The sequence below is a fragment of the Mauremys mutica genome, chromosome 13 (assembly GCF_020497125.1).
Source record: "Mauremys mutica isolate MM-2020 ecotype Southern chromosome 13, ASM2049712v1, whole genome shotgun sequence".
Taxonomy (NCBI): domain Eukaryota; kingdom Metazoa; phylum Chordata; order Testudines; family Geoemydidae; genus Mauremys; species Mauremys mutica.
Window position 1 is genome coordinate 32,865,484 of NC_059084.1, and position 16,370 is coordinate 32,881,853.

General features: G+C 59.0%; 1 protein-coding gene across 1 annotated transcript in view; it reads left to right on the top strand.

Moving 5' to 3' along the window:
* The window catches only part of LOC123347263 (arf-GAP with SH3 domain, ANK repeat and PH domain-containing protein 2-like), a 105,977-nt gene extending 90,828 nt beyond the window's left edge, over positions 1–15,149 (top strand). Inside the window, exons 20-28 of the mRNA XM_044984667.1 lie at positions 29–96; positions 1,273–1,380; positions 1,964–2,186; positions 2,796–2,972; positions 3,674–3,737; positions 4,676–4,731; positions 7,621–7,766; positions 9,642–9,764; positions 13,690–15,149. Coding sequence (XP_044840602.1) covers positions 29–96; positions 1,273–1,380; positions 1,964–2,186; positions 2,796–2,972; positions 3,674–3,737; positions 4,676–4,731; positions 7,621–7,766; positions 9,642–9,764; positions 13,690–13,764 — 1,040 coding nt within the window. The 3' untranslated portion in view covers positions 13,765–15,149. The remainder of the gene's footprint in view (positions 1–28; positions 97–1,272; positions 1,381–1,963; positions 2,187–2,795; positions 2,973–3,673; positions 3,738–4,675; positions 4,732–7,620; positions 7,767–9,641; positions 9,765–13,689) is intronic.
* Positions 15,150–16,370: the final 1,221 nt, after the last annotated feature.

A 16,370-nucleotide genomic window follows, 5' to 3' on the forward strand; every position in this document is an offset into this window, starting at 1 on the left:
GCTCATGGCAGCTGCTTTTCCCCCACAGCCAATGAAGCTGAAGAGACGGCCCTGGATGTGGCCAGGCGCATGAGACACTCCCTGTGTGAAGAACTGGTAAGAAATGGCACCTTACAGTCTCCACCCTTGGGGTGTGAGCTCCACGCAGCAGGTGGGACGCTCAGTAGCAAGCCAGGGATTGGACCTCATTAGAAGGGGAAGGCCCCACCACACTGCTTCTGCATGGTGCTTCCCCGAGCTCACATTGCACTCCCTCCAGCATAGATCTAGCAGTGTGCTGGGCAAAGAGCTACCTTCTAAGGTCTTGCCTCTTGTTTAGTAGAGGTCCATAGCACTCGGCTTTACTGCCCATAGTTGCACAGTGCCAACAAGACACCTAAGCTTCTGGCCCAGGCTGCACCGGGCTCCATGTGATGACTTGGCTGAATTCTGTGAGGTTGGTCTCTTCTTGGTCTGGAATCTGACCTGAACTTTGCCTGATTGGTAGGGGGTTCTGAGCTTAGGGGTGGGGGGAGAGCTGGGAGTTGCCCCTCCCCCAGCTCATCCAGGATGGCCTAGGAGTGCTGCAGGCAGTGCATGCTGCTTCTGCTGGTCCTGGCTGACAGCTGGTGCCCTGATGCAAGGCCTTGTCTGAGTTGCTAGGGCTCTGCTGGTACCCATGAGGGATGCAGAGCAGGACATAAAGTGACCTCAGGCAGATGCCTGGTCTGCTGTTGCTGACAGAGAATGGGATTCGTTCAGACCCTACTTGGGGGATGGGACAGCCAGTTTGGAGACATTTCTAGTGGTAGTGCAGGCTTTGGGGTTAGAGAGGTGTTTCTTCTCCCAGCTAACAAAATCAGAGTCAGAACTGGTGGGACATGGTCTGGATTTGCCAGGTTGAGAGGTCTTTGTGGCTATCGCTGCTGGGCTCAGCGCGGTCTGCTGTGGGATGATCTCCCGCTGGCATATGGAGGATCCCACACCCAGAGCCCAGAAACCACCCAGAAATCTTGCTTTTGTGCTGTCCAGGGCCATGTGTTAGGGCTCCAATGCAAACAGCAGTGTCCTGGAAAGAGGAGGAAGTTTGTAGGAAAGTCCCCAGGTAGAGGTGGGGCAGCCTGGGTGCCATGCTTACCAGCTGGAAACCACTGCTTCAGACTGAGGCGTGTCTTCCCCCAGGACCTGTCTCTGTGACCCTGGGCTGCCCACTCCACTTTCAGCCTTGATGCAGAGCACTATAGGTGGGTATAGGAGAGAGTTTGACCTGAGCCCGATTCCTTTGTGTTCCAGCTGCTGCAGGCTCAAAACAATCAGTTCAACATGCGTGTTCACGTGGAATATGAGTGGCGGCTGGGCCAGGATGACATGTATGAGAGCGACGATGATCTGGATGAGAAGGTAAGGTCCCAGCACACTACAGCTGTCCCCAGCTACAAGCCGAGGTTCTTGCCCACATATATATTGACTGGTATGGACGCAGCACAGACCTGGCTCAGCACTTCTTCCCATCACTGAGCCATTAACCGGGACTGCGTGTGCAGATCTTGCCTGTCCCCCTATTGCAGCTGCCTCTGATCCTGCCTCATTTCCCTTCAAGGTTATCATGTGAAACTGTATTGGATGCTTCACTGAAGATGAGCAAAAATATGGCACCCATTTTCTCTTCCATGTTGTGCCATCAACGCAGGAGCTGAAACTGGGCTGGAATGGGATTTGTTGCAGCCATGCTGCTTGCTGTTTATCACCTGCCTTATTATTGTTACAGTAATTTACCGGGCGGGGAACTCTTTCGTCCATCCGTCTGCCTGCTTAGAAATTGGCATGACACGTGCATGTATCATGTGCTCAGGGAACTCGGCAGTTGAGGGTGAAAGAGCTTTTCAGCTGAAGCTTGCTGGATTGAATCCAGCCCAGGTTGCAGTGACCAAAAGTCTCCATCAGTTCACTCCAGATAAACAACATGCCTGTCTCTTCTTTTCAGTTGGGTTCCCCGAAGGAGCGCATTCTCCGCCCTCAGAGCTGCTACCATTCACCTGCCACTGCCTCCCAGCCATGGGGAAATGCAGCAGGGCTTTCAAAGGGTGCAATTCCAGCCCCCCAGGGGAAATTGCATGACATCTATGCACACCCTCACTCCCACATACCAGCGGCCCCTGCCTCTGCTCCATGTGTGCCACCTCTTCCACCACGCAGTGTAATCCGAGGTGAGACTTTCCTTCATGGTAGCCCTGCTGCAGCAGTGGGGTTTGTGGGGTAGGGCCAGCCCCAGAGCAGGGGAGTCCGGCTGGACAGATTTCAAACAATAGCGATGCCCTTCCTTCTTATCCTAGGCAAAATTGGCAGTTAATTGTCCTGTTGGCCCCACAGACAATGCCCCATCCCTGCAGCTCCCTGCCCCAACCCCGGGGCCTGGCCACTACTGAGCCAAGTCCTAGAGCAAGCGTTGTCAAAGCAGCCAGGCCCAGACCAATCTGCCTGCAGCAAATGTCTGTGAGGAAATGTCTTCAGTTATTCTCCATGTACAGGGGGTGGTGACCTCTCAGGGGCTGAGGCGGGGCAGCCCCCCAGGTACAAGGGGCAGCATTAGTAGCTATCCATGCAATTCAGTATCAGCCCCTCTAAGTTTTTGTCCACCGCAGGCCAGATTCTCAGCGGGTGTAAATCAGCCTTGCTATGTTAATGTCCATGTAGCTTCTCTGATGTGCACCAGCTGAGGCCCTGTCCACCACAGCTGTCAGTAGTCCTGCCCTGCGTCCCCCTCCCTCTCCCTCTGCTCTCCTCTCACTGCCAGACTTGCTGTTGATTTTGTGTAGCTCCCAACCTGCCCCCGCCCGCTCCTCCTGCCAGCCAACTGGCCAGTGCTGTGGACCCTGGAGTCAGGAGGATCCTGTCACTACCTCTGAGCATCAAGCACAAACGAACCTCATCGGAGCCTGTGCCCTGGGTGCCGCTCAGCCCCACGCAGCCCAGCCACAGCAGCCTGGCTCCAGGTAAGGGACTGGCCAGCAGGATGGGGCTGTGTGGGGAAGACGCTTGGGGAGCTGAGGACACTCGCTCTGTCTCCGTTGCCCTTGGCTCCATCCCTGCCCGAGGTACACACCATTCCTGTCAGTCCTGGCCTGCTGGGCATGTCCAGCTCCCTGGGATTGCAGGGTCTGACTCTTCCAGTTGAATCCTGAGAGATGCACAACCCCCTCCCCCGCGAAAGCCAGAGAGCGCAGGGATGGAGAGGATCCCCAGATGGCAGCGGACTGAACCGTGCAGCTGCCAGGGACTAACCCTGCGCCAGCCCTTCACCCCGGATTGTTCCCTTCCCTGGGGCTCTGGGGCTCCTTGGCCAGGCCTCTGGGGCATGGGGGAACGTACTGAACCTCGGAGCCGCATGTGATCCAAGTGCAAAGCATCTGCATCTGGGAATCCCTGGCCGTCCTGGCTGGCATAGTACATCGCTCCCAGCTCTGGGCCAGGCCTGTTCCCCTGCCCGGCTCAGCTCTTAGAGATGCTAAGGCAGTAGCTGAACGTTTGCCCCGTGCCCGGGGCGGGGTCCCTGGTGCTGGGTGGGGGTGGAGCATGGCTTGGATGTGCGCATTGCCCATGCACAGTGGGTCAGCAGCTGCCGAGAAGGCACCACCCGCGGGCAACACACCACTTGTTTCTCCATTGCTCTGGCCATTTCTCTTCTCCCGGTCAGATTCTGGATCCTCCTCACCTCCCAAAGGCCATTCTGCAGCAGGAGCCCCTCCCAGGAGACTGAGGTAACTCCCCATAGCTGAGCTCACTGAGGGGCAAGACCCTGGCACCCCTTAGCCTCGGCCTGAGTTCACATGAAGCTGAGAGAGCTGGAGCCTAGTCATGTCACTTGGCTACAAGCCCCATGAACCTGGGACGAGCTATGCAGGGCCTCTGGGGATCACAGGGGAGAGCTCCCTGGGCAGAAGGCTTCTCTGTGGGGCAGGGTAACCTGGGGCTCTCTGGAGGAAGCTTCCTGCACAGCTGGGGGGTTGTCAGTGTTCGGGGGAGGTGAGTGTCCTGATTGTGCCTCGCACCCAACAGGAGGTCCTGAAACAGGCTGGGGTGGGAGGGCAGGGGGACGCTGACGTCTGCAGCCATTGTCTCCCAGGGCCACTGTCCCAAGACTGGGAGCCTTGGTGATGGCTCTGGGTGCCACATGCTGCTGTTGCTAAATACCATGTCCCAGCGCCCTGGCATGGGTGTGTCTGGCCAGCTGCCCTGTGCGATGGCCCCTTCCCATCCCACCCAGGAGGGGTGGTGGCCGTGGCACTATGGCGAGGTGTGGGTGAGGCTTTGCCCTCTCACCTCCTGTCCCCTTCCCCATGGCAGAAGCCCCAGGCTGCCCTCCATGGAGGCTGCAGCATGGCTGGCCCTCTGGAGTGCCTTGTGGCTTGCTGGATGCGGCAGGGCTCCTGGAGGGGCTGCCTCCACCACTGGAGAAAGACCCCAGGCCAAGCCCATCACCCAGCTAGTGTCATACTCCTCTGTGACTCTGCCTGCCAGTGGGGCTGGCAGTGGGGCTGGCTGGCAGTCAACAGCCAGCAAGGGAACCCCATGGAGCCCTGGGGCCCACCTGAGATCTGCTGCCCACCAATACGCGCTTCAGGAGCGCAGGGTACCTGGGGCCCCACCCATCCTCGTCCTGTCTGAGTGACCAGCCCTTCTCTGCGGCTTCCCTCAGCACCGGATCCCACCAGGGCACCAGCCACTCTGCCACCAAGGACACGACACAGCCTGGTAAGGACGACCTGAGCCCTGCTTGGCTACCAGTACCTACCCGCGGCCTGCCACATCGGGCCCAGCTCCCTGCCCTAGCGCCCTTCACTTTGCAGGCACTGCCCAACTAGCCCAGCTGCCCGCCACCATCCCCCCCCTCCAACCCCCTCTGTCATCTCACCCCTCCCCCAACACCCTCCCCCAGCCCCTCTGCCATCCCTCCCCTCGCCCAGCACTGCCACCCTCCACTGCCCCACCCCTCCGCCACCGTACCTCTCCCCCAGTCCCTCTGCCATCCCACCCCTCGCCCAGCACTGCCACCCTCCACTGCCCCACCCCTCCGCCACCGTACCTCTCCCCCAGCCCCTCTGCCATCCATCCCCTCGCCCAGCACTGCCACCCTCCACTGCCCCACCCCTGCGCCACCATACCTCTCCCCCAGCCCCTCTGCCATCCCTCCCCTCGCCCAGCACTGCCACCCTCCACTGCCCCACCCCTCCGCCACCGTACCTCTCCCCCAGTCCCTCTGCCATCCCTCCCCTCACCCAGCACTGCCACCTCCACTGCCCCACCCCTGCGCCACCGTACCTCTCCCCCAGTCCCTCTGCCTCCCCTCGCCCAGCACTGCCACCCTCCACTGCCCCACCCCTCCGCCACCGTACCTCTCCCCCAGCCCCTCTGCCATCCCTCCCCTCGCCCAGCACTGCCACCCTCCACTGCCCCACCCCTGCGCCACCGTACCTCTCCCCCAGTCCCTCTGCCTCCCCTCGCCCAGCACTGCCAACTCCACTGCCCCACCCCTCCGCCACCCAACCTCTCCCCCTTCCCATCTGCCATCCCTCCCCTCGCCCAGCACTGCCACCCTCCACTGCCCCACCCCTCCGCCACCGTACCTCTCCCCCAGTCCCTCTGCCATCCCTCCCCTCGCCCAGCACTGCCACCCTCCTCTGCCCCACCCCTCCGCCACCGTACCTCTCCCCCAGCCCCTCTGCCATCCCTCCCCTCGCCCAGCACTGCCACCCTCCACTGCCCCACCCCTCCGCCACCGTACCTCTCCCCCAGCCCCTCTGCCATCCCACCCCTCGCCCAGCACTGCCACCCTCCACTGCCCCACCCCTCACGGACGGTCCCAGTCCCCCAGCCCCTCTGCCATCCCACCCCTCGCCCAGCACTGCCACCCTCCACTGCCCCACCCCTCCGCCACCGTACCTCTCCCCCAGCCCCTCTGCCATCCCACCCCTCGCCCAGCACTGCCACCCTCCACTGCCCCACCCCTCCGCCACCGTACCTCTCCCCCAGCCCCTCTGCCATCCCTCCCCTCGCCCAGCACTGCCACCTCCACTGCCCCACCCCTCCGCCACCGTACCTCTCCCCCAGCTCCTCAGCCATCCCACCCCTCGCCCAGCACTGCCACCCTCCACGGCCCCACCCCTCAAAGACGGTCCCAGTCCCCCAGCCCCTCTGCCATCCCACCCCTCGCCCAGCACTGCCACCCTCCACTGCCCCACCCCTCCGCCACCGTACCTCTCCCCCAGTCCCTCTGCCATCCCACCCCTCGCCCAGCACTGCCACCCTCCACTGCCCCACCCCTCCGCCACCGTACCTCTCCCTCAGCCCCTCTGCCATCCCACCCCTCGCCCAGCACTGCCACCCTCCACTGCCCCACCCCTCCGCCACCGTACCTCTCCCCCAGCCCCTCTGCCATCCATCCCCTCTCCCCGCACTGCCACCTCCACTGCCCCACCCCTCCGCCACCGTACCTCTCCCCCAGCCCCTCTGCCATCCCACCCCTCGCCCAGCACTGCCACCTCCACTGCCCCACCCCTCCGCCACCGTACCTCTCCCCCAGCTCCTCAGCCATCCCACCCCTCGCCCAGCACTGCCACCCTCCACTACCGCACCCCTCTGCCACCGTACCTCTCCCCCAGCCCCTCTGCCATCCCTCCCCTCGCCCAGCACTGCCACCTCCACTGCCCCACCCCTCCGCCACCGTACCTCTCCCCCAGCCCCTGTGCCATCCCTCCCCTCGCCCAGCACTGCCACCTCCACTGCCCCACCCCTGCGCCACCGTACCTCTCCCCCAGCCCCTCTGCCATCCCACCCCTCGCTCAGCATTGCCACCCTCCACTGCCCCACCCCTCCGCCACCGTACCTCTCCCCCAGCCCCTCTGTCATTCCACCCCTCGCCCAGCACTGCCACCTCCACTGCCCCACCCCTCTGCCACCATCCCTCTCCCCCAGCCCCTCTGCCATCCCACCCCTCGCTCAGCATTGCCACCCTCCACTGCCCCACCCCTCCGCCACCGTACCTCTCCCCCAGCCCCTCTGCCATCCCACCCCTCGCCCAGCACTGCCACCCTCCACTGCCCCACCCCTCCGCCACCGTACCTCTCCCCCAGCCCCTCTGCCATCCCACCCCTCGCCCAGCTCTGTGCTGTCTAACCCCAGCCCCACTGCCCTCTGCCATCTTGCCCCAGCTGAGCAGTTCTTCTGTCTCCCTCCTTTGCCCAGCCAGCTGCCAGAGGAGGCCTGGCTGGTACAGTGTGGTGCTGAGCGCCCTGTGCTGCCCTGTGGGTGGTGCTGAGCGCCCTGTGCTGCCCTGCGGGTGGTGCTGAGTGCCCTGTGCTGCCCTGCGGGTGGTGCTGAGTGCCCTGTGCTGCCCTGCGGGTGGTGCTGAGTGCCCTGTGCTGCCCTGTGGGTGGTGCTGAGCGCCCTGTGCTGCCCTGCGGGTGGTGCTGAGTGCCCTGTGCTGCCCTGCGGGTGGTGCTGAGTGCCCTGTGCTGCCCTGTGGGTGGTGCTGAGCGCCCTGTGCTGCCCTGCGGGTGGTGCTGAGTGCCCTGTGCTGCCCTGCGGGTGGTACTGAGCGCCTGTGAAGAGAGGGAGTTGGTGACTGTTCTGCTGGTGTCCTAGCTGCCCTGGGGACAGTGGAGACGCTCTGTGAGGCCGGCCCCAGCAAAGGAAGAAGCCGCGGGCTGCCGTGGCCCTTGCAAGACCCAGGTGGAGGCCCTGGCCCAGCACAGGACGTGCCGCCCCCGATCCCAAGGAGGGACGTCCTGGTAGGTTGTCTGGTCTGGGATGTCGCGCTCAGATACCCCTTTTCTCTCCATATTTGGTTGTTATGCTGGCAAACGTGCCCCCCCTCTAACTCCAGTGCTGCCCTGCTGGCACCCTGGCCATGGACAGGGCTCGGAGGGCAGCAGAGCGCCACGTGGAAATGGCAGGAGCTGATTGCAGGCATGGAGCCCTCCCCCTGCGGGGGCATTCACAGAACACCCTGGGGAGCAGGGGCTAGCCCGAGTCCCTAGGTGCACAGCACCCCTCATCCCCACACAGCCCGAGCAGGCTGCCTGCGGCCAGCAGTTCCACAGGGCCTGATTTCTGAAGGGAGGGACTGGGGTCCCTGCTCCCGTCCCCTGAGAGCACGTGCAGAGTGGGTGCGCGTGCGTCCCTGGGGACGTGTCAGCTCCTCTGCCCGGGCAGACGCAGGCGTGGGGGGCGGGGGAGGTACGCACAGTGCATGGTGAAGGCTGCATGCTGCAGATCAGGCCCTCAGCCTCCTGGGGGTGCCCTGTCGCTGGGGCCCTGTGGAGGCCAGAGCCTCTGCCTCACTCTCCCACCTCTCCCTTCCTAGCACCAACCCTTCCCCCAGGCTCCCTGCCCCCAGGAGAGCGCCACACAAGCCCCGCTCTCTCCCAAAAGCCCACAGGGCAGCAAATATTCTAGGACACAGGACTTGCTGTCTCCAGGAGGATTATAGGGTTTCCAGGTGTCCGGTTTTCGACTGTAAAGTCCGGTCGAAAAGGGGACCTAGCTAAGTCCCGCCAGATTTACTGACCAGACACCAAAAGTCCGGTTACCGCAGGAGGGAGAGAGGCGCCGGGCCATCAACCCACCCCAGCCCCTGCTCAGCCGGGGCCGCCTCCTACTGCATCTCATGGGCAGGCAGGCGTGAGGCTCCGCACGAGGCTGCAGCTCCTGCCCCAGCCAGGGAGAAGCAGAGGGAGCCCAGCTGTGGGGGGCAGGGGGAGAGAGGATCAAGCAACGAGGGGGGGGTAGACCAGTGAGTGAAGGTGGGGGAGAGGAGCCAGCAGGGGGTGGGGCTTCAATGGAAGAGGCAGGGCCGGGGCCTTGGGGGGGAAGAGGCAGGGGCAGGGGCCGGGGCCTTGGGGGGGAAGAGGCGGGGCCGGGGCCTTGGGGGGGAAGAGGCAGGGCAGGGGCCGGGGCATTGGGGGGGAAGAGGTGGGGCCGGGGCCTTGGGAGGAAGAGGCAGGGGCAGGGGCCGGGGCCTTGGGAGGAAGAGGCGGGGCCGGGGCCTTGGGGGGGAAGAGGTGGGGCCGGGGCTGGGGCCTTGGGGAGGGAAGAGGCGGGGCCGGGGTCTTGGCGGGGAAGAGGCAGGGCCGGGGCCTTGGGGGGGAAGAGGCGGGGCCGGGGCCTTGGGGGGGAAGAGGCGGGGCAGGGGCCGGGGCCTTTGGGGGGAAGAGGCGGGGCAGGGGCCGGGGCCTTGGGGGGGGAAGAGGCGGGGCAAGGGGGCCAGTTTTCAGAAATTCAAAAGTTAGCAGCTCTATGGAAGAACACTGCACTTAGGGAGCTGCCAGAGCCACACTACAGTCTGCCACATCTGGACGCCTGCAGCCCTTCGTCACCCCCTCCAGAGCTCCCAAAGCACCCACAGCCACCCAGCACTCGCCTCCCCTCTCCCCCCAGCCTGATCCCCTGCGGCCCCATGGCATATCCCTCACTCACCTGCTCCCATGCTGGTTGGTGCCCCCCACCCATGAGCCTGGAGGGGATTCTCTCCTGCCCTGAGTGCACGGGGGCTTGGGGACCAAAATGCCCCTGCGCTCAGGCTGCATGTGTTTGTGTCTACCAAAGAGCATGGTGCAGGACAAAGGGATCCAGGCTTGATGGTGTTCTCCCCTCCTGATTTGCAGAGTAAAACGCGCCTCTTCCGGGTCCGAGCCCTGTACGACTGTCAGGCTGACCGGGAGGATGAGCTGACCTTCCGTATAGGAGAGATCATCATTGTGGCTGAAGAGGAGGACAGCAATTGGTGGGTAAGTATCAGCCTATGCTGTAGTACGGCACTGCAGGTTCCAGTGTACATGTGTAGTGCCGACAGACCCCCGGTTGCCAGCGGACAGGATCTAACCGGGGACCTCTGGAACTTAGTGCATGAGCCTCTACTTCATGAGCTAAAAGCCAACTGGCTCTTAACTAAGGCTGTAGTGCAGACTCATTTTCCGTCTCTCTCTAAGTGGTCTCAGTGCCACTAGATGGGACAGAACGCCACACCCAGGAGGTGTGTGGGTTACACATGCTGATGTCCCCTTGACCTGCACACCAAGCCCCTCTCTAGCCACAGCTCCCAGAATCTTAGCCAAGCTGCCTTCCTCCCTTGCCTCCCCTGGAGCTCTGTCCTGTTTTTTTTCATGGTCCCCTGTTCAGAGCTGAGCCATCCCACTCCTGTCTTGCTGATCTCCAGAGCTCTACACCCAGCCCTCTGGACTCTCCACTCTGATGTGCTCGCCCAAACCCTCATTGGCTCTCTCTTCCCTCTGCCTCTTGCACTGAGACCTGTTAATCCCCTTGCTCCTGTCACACCCTACTCTCCTTCAGCACTTCAGGTTCTGCTGTTGCGCTAACCAGCTACAAACTTGAAATGCAAATGTTAGACTCTTGGGAACCAGTTGGTCCTGTCCCATCTCTACTGGACATCTAGAAATCTAACTTATGGCTGGCTCTTCCAAGACAAACAATACAGATGTCACCATTTTATTAAAAAATAATAATTATGACGGGTCCCCTCTCCTCCCTCTCCGGGGTGCCACCTGGGCCTGGGGTACCACTGAGCCCACCTGACCCACCAGCCTGGGTTCCCTTAACACTGTACTGGTCTGCAGCCTACCAAGCCCTCCCTCAGGCTTCAGACTGCACTTTACCAGCACACATACAGGCAGGGACACACCCAGCTGCAGATTCACCCAGATGCTGAGATCAGCTCTGCATGGGAAGGCTCAGCTAAGGTACAGCCCAGTACTCAAGTGCACACCGCCCTCTAGAGGGTAAATCCAAAATGATGCCGTCGTGCGCTACACAAGAGATCTGTGCAACATAAGGTCATGAAATTCACCCTCAATGTGGAGAGGAATATACACAGCTTTCTGCCCCACGGTTATGATTTCCACACACTGGCTTTAGATAAAACAAGTTTATTAACTACAAAAGATAGATTTTAAGTGATTATAAGGGATAGCAAACAGATCAAAGCAGATTACCTAGCAAATAAAACAAAAGCACAATCTAATCTCAATATTCTAAAGAAATTGGATATGTGCAGCAAATTCTCACCCTAAATGTTGTTTTAGGCAGATTGCAGAGATTCTTGAAGGCAAGCTGTACTGGCTTGCAGCTTAAAACTCCAGTTATTCCTTTCACAGGCTAGACAACCCTCTAGCCTGGATTAAGCCCTTCTCCCCTAGTTCAGTCCTCTTTCTTGGGCAGGGAGTCAGTGAAGAACGAACCACAATGATGTCACTCCCCTACCTTAAATAGTTTTTGCATAAGGTGGGAATCCTTTGTCTCCCAGTTTGATTCCCACACCTGCTCAGTGGAAAAACACTAGTATTATCATGGAGTCCAGTACCAGGTGACTTGATCACATATCCCTGTAGGGCCACTGCAGCCATGACTCAGAGGCTGTTTGCAGCGTCCTCAAGAAGGCTTCCAAGGAAGGCTCCCCAGTGGAAGATTAGCATCTTCTAAGACCTTTTGTTCTCCCTAATGGCCCTTCCCAGCCAGCCATCTAGAGTGATTGCATTCCCCAGGTGTAAACACATTTGTAATAGATGCATAGACACATTCCTAACTTCAGATACCACTGGCTGCTGCTGGGGCAGTCTCAGGGCCCCTCTGCCCCCCAGCAGAAGGAGTTTGGGTGTGGGGCGGCTCAGGGCTTGGGATTGAGGCCAGTGATTGCTGGGGTGGGGGCTCCTCTCCCTGAGATCCTGGCTCCATATGCTGCCTCCACCCACAGGCACCGCCCCGGCAGCTCCCATTGGCCATGGTTCCCAGCCAATGGGAGCTGCAGAACCAGGTCTTAGGGTGGAGCAGAGGAAGCATGTGGAGCTAGGGAGCAGGGACCACCACTTCCCAGGATCTGGGTAGGGAGCCTGGTCCAGCCCCACCAACTCCTGCCCAGTACCCATGCCCCGCCCCGCCCCGGGCCATGACTCCCCCCACCCGAGCACCTGCACCCCCTCCCTAGCACCCACCAGGAACTGCGGCCAATGGGAGCTGTGGGGGCGGTACCTGCAGGCAGGGGCAGTGCACGGAGCCCCCTGTCTCCCTGGGGGTGTGCTGGCTGCTTCCGGGAGCAGTGTGCAGAGGGGGAAGCGTGAGGAGCCCCCTGGCCCCACTTACCTCGGGTGGCTTCTGCTAAGGCAGGCTCCATCCCCACAGCTCCCATTGGCTGCAGTTCCCAGCCAATGGGAACTGCAGAGTCAGGGCTCGGGGCACATGCAGCACACACTGACCCCTGCCCCGGCAGGGGCCACCGGGACATGCTGGCTGCTTCTGGGAGCAGTGTGGGGCCAGGGCAGGCAGGGAGCCTGCCTTAGCCTGGCTGCACTGCCAACCAGGAGCCGCCCAAGGTAAGCACCCCCCAGCTGGAACTGACACCCCTCACCCCCTCCCACACCCCAATCCCCTGCCCCAGCCCTGAGACCCCTCCTGCACCCAAACTCCCTCCTAGAGTCCACACCCTGTCCTGCACCCCAATTCCCTGCCCCAACCCTGAGACCTCTCCTGCACCCAAACTCCCTCCTAGAGTCCGCACCCTGTCCTGCACCCCAAGTCCCTGCCCCAGCCCACACCTCCTCCAGCACCCCAACCCTGAGCCCCCTCCAGTACCCAAACTCCCTCCCAGAGCTTGCACCCCATACCCTGTCCTACACTCCAACCCTCTGTCCCAGGCTCAGCCCAGAGCCCCCTCCCATACTCCAAAACCCTTGGCCCAAGCCCAGAGCCCATGCCCCCTCCCACACTCCAATCCCCTGCCCCAGCCCAGTGAAAGTGAGTGAGAGTGGGGGAGAGCAAGCGACGGAGGGAGGGGGGAATGGAGTGAGCGGAGCGGGGCCTTGGTGAAGGGGCGGGGCAGGGGTGGGGCCTCAGGGAAGGGGGCAGGACAAGGGTGTTTGGGTTTGTGTTATTAGACCGTTGGAAACCCTAGCTGGAACCCTGGATGGAGTGCCCTGGTTCCTGTAATGACTGGGGCTTGGGTGGTCAGGCCTCATGGCTAGAGTCAGGCGCCAGGCCGCGGGTCGAAGCTGGAGTCAGCATCGGGGTCGAGCATAGGACCAGGGATGCGGAGTGAGGCAGGAAAGCAGGAACTGGGAACAGACGGGGGTCTAGGATAAGGATGACAGCAACAGGGAGGAAGGCAGGAACCAGGAGTCATGCAAGCAGGCAGGGTCCATAGCAGTAGTAGCAGCAGCCAACCAGGGATTCCTCTAGTTGCTCAGACAACTTCCTGTCCCTTTCTGGTCTAAACAGAGCTCCCCAGCCAGTCCATGTTGCTGGACATTTGCCCCAATCAGGAGCTTCGGAGGCAGAGCCCTTTGTGAGCTAGAGCTTCATTGGTTCTCTTCTACAGTGGCTCAGGTGAGCTGCTGGGTAGTGGCTGTGGACGGAGGATCCAGGGGCCCAGATTCGAAATCCACTCACAATACCATTGTGTCTTCAGTGATTCAGGAAAGAAGAGAGGAACTAATGCAAGCTTGCTGAGAACCTCGGGACCTGCCCAGAACCTGGCCTTGTTCTCAGGGCAGTTGGCTAGTGCGGAGACTGGAGTGGCTGGGCACTGCCCAGGCTGGTTTGGGAATAGCTTGCAGTCATTACTATAGTCAGTGCCTTTCCACTGGCTACCCAACCCCATGGAAGAGCCATAGCTGACTAAGCCTTTGCTGGCTTTTCTCTTCACAGAGCGGCTGGATTGAAGGGCAGCCCCACAGGAAAGGCGTCTTCCCAGCATCATTTGTTCACGTGCTGAGTGAATAGGACCTGGATGGCTGACAGAGGAACGAACATCTCCGCTGCTCGAAGTGCAGATCCCCCAGAATCCCTGTTTTCAGCAGGCTTCCTGCAGAGAACACATTGGCGAGCTTGTGCTGTCTCATCTCTTGTACCTTGTCACTCTCACCTTCAGGCCTGCAGTATGTGGTTCAGCCCACGGGGCCCAGAGTGGGGCTTGGAGGGGTCAGATCTTTGCCTGTCTCCTGAGTTGCAATCAAGTATCCTATCAGGTGTCCTGCTTTCAGCTCCAGCTGTTCAGTGTGCAGCCTCCCACACAGCAGTGCAGCACTCACTCCTGCATGGTGCTGGCTGGGAGTGGCCAAAGCTGGGAGAATGCCAGTTTAGGGACACCAGAGTTTGGGGCCTGTTTTAACATGGGATAACTGACTGCTGATTAACTGGATAGTCAGTGCCACTCTAGACACGCCACAGACGTCTGTTCCACACTCAGCCCTAGTGTCCAGATTAACACTCTCCTCCCAATTAACGTGAGTTAACTCAGGTTCAAACAGGTCCCAAGCCCCATTCCAGTCAAACCCTTCCACTATCCCAGCCAGGGAGCTGCCCGAAACAGGTTCCTTTCCACTCTCCCATTTGAACCAGTCATTCACCTGAGCAGCCACTTTGACACCCGAACCCATAGAAACTGCACCAGTTCCTGTCTGTGCTGGCAACAATTCACAGTGTTTTTCTGCTCCAGTGCTACTACTAGTGTGAGCTGGGAGTATAGCTAAGGCTGAGGCATTTTTACCAGCCCAGTTCAGAGCCCTCTTTCCATTAAAGCTGCCACCACTGGAATCACCGGCAGAGCTGTACTGGGACCGAAAAACACCAATCAGTGTTCCCAGTGGACAGGGGCATGTGACAGGAGAGAGCTCATAGACTTTAAGACCAGAAGGGACCATTGTGATCAGCTAGTCTGACCTTCTGCACATTGCAGGCCACAGACCTTCACCCACCCACTCCAATAATAGACTTCTCTGGCTGAGTTACTGACGTCCTCAAATCATGTTTTGAAGACTTAAAGGTACAGAGAATGCACCATTTACACTAGTTTAAATCTGCAAGTGACCCATACCCCACGTTACAGAGGAAGGCAAAAAAACCCCAGGGTCTCTGCCAATCTGACCTGGGGGAAAATTAGTTCCCAACCCCTAAATATGGCGATCAGTTAGACCCTGAGCATGTGGGCAAGACCCACCAGCCAGGCACCTGGGAAAGAATTCTCTGAAGTAACTCAGAAACCTCATCATATAGTGTCCCATCACCAGCCATTGGAGCTATTTGCTGCTAGCAGTCGCAGATCGGTGACATGCCATTATAGGCAGTCCCATCATCCCACCCCCTCCATAAACTTATCAAGCTCAGTTTTAAAACCAGTTAGGTTTTTTGCCCGCACTGCTCCCCTTGGAAGGCTGTTCCAGAACTTCACTCCTCTGTTGGTTAGAAACCTTTGTCTAACTTGAAGCCTAAACTTCTTGATGGCCAGTTTATAGTCATTTGTTCTTGTGTCCACATTGGTACTGAGCTTAAATAATTCCTCTCCCTCCCTGGTATTTGTCCCTCTGATGTATTTATAGAGCGCAAACATATCTCCCCTCAGCCTCCTGTTGGTGAGGCTAAACAAACCAAGCTCTTTGAGTCTCCTCTCATAAGGCATCAATCCTCTGATCCTCCTAGTGGCCCTTCTTTTCACCTGTTCCCATTTGAATTCATCTTTCTTAAACATGGGAGACCAGAATTGCACACACTATTCCAGAGGAATTCTCACCAGTGCCTTGTATAACAGTGCTAACACTTCCCTGTCTCTACTGGAAATACCTCACCTGATGCCTTATGGGAGTGCATTGGCCTTTTTTACAGCCACATCACTTTGGCAGTTCATGGTCATCCTGTGATCAACCAATACACCCAGCTCTTTCTCTTCCTCTGTCACTTCTAACTGATATTTCCTCAGCTTATAGCAAAAATTCTTCTTGTTAGTCCCTAAATGCATGAGTTTGCACTATTATATTTCATCCCATTTCTATTACTCCAGTTTTCAAGGTTATCCAGATCTTCTTATATGATATTCTGGTCCTCCTCCATATTGGCAATACCTCCCAACTTTGTGTCAGCTGCTATTTGTATTAGTGCCCTCCCACTTTTTGTGCCAGGGTCATTAATGAAAATTTTAAATAAGATTGGTCCCACTGATCACTCCACTAGTAACCTCCTTCCGGCCTGACAGTTCACCTTTCAGTATGACCCATTGTACTCTCCCCTTTAACCAGACACTTACCGTTCAATTCTCATATTAATCCTGTCTTCTCCAATTTTACTAATAATTTCCCATGTGAAACTGTATCAAATGCCTTACTGAAATCGAGGTAGATTAGATGCATTTCCTTTGTCTAAAATATCAGTTATCTTCTCAAAGAAGGAGATCAGGTTGGTCTGGCGCGATCTACCTTTTGTAAAACCATGTTGTATTTTATCCGAATTACTCTTCACCTCTATGTTCTTAACTACTTTCTCTTTCAAAGTTTGTTCCAAGACCTTCCATACAATTTAGGTAAAACTAACAGGCCTGTAGTTTCCTGGATCACTTT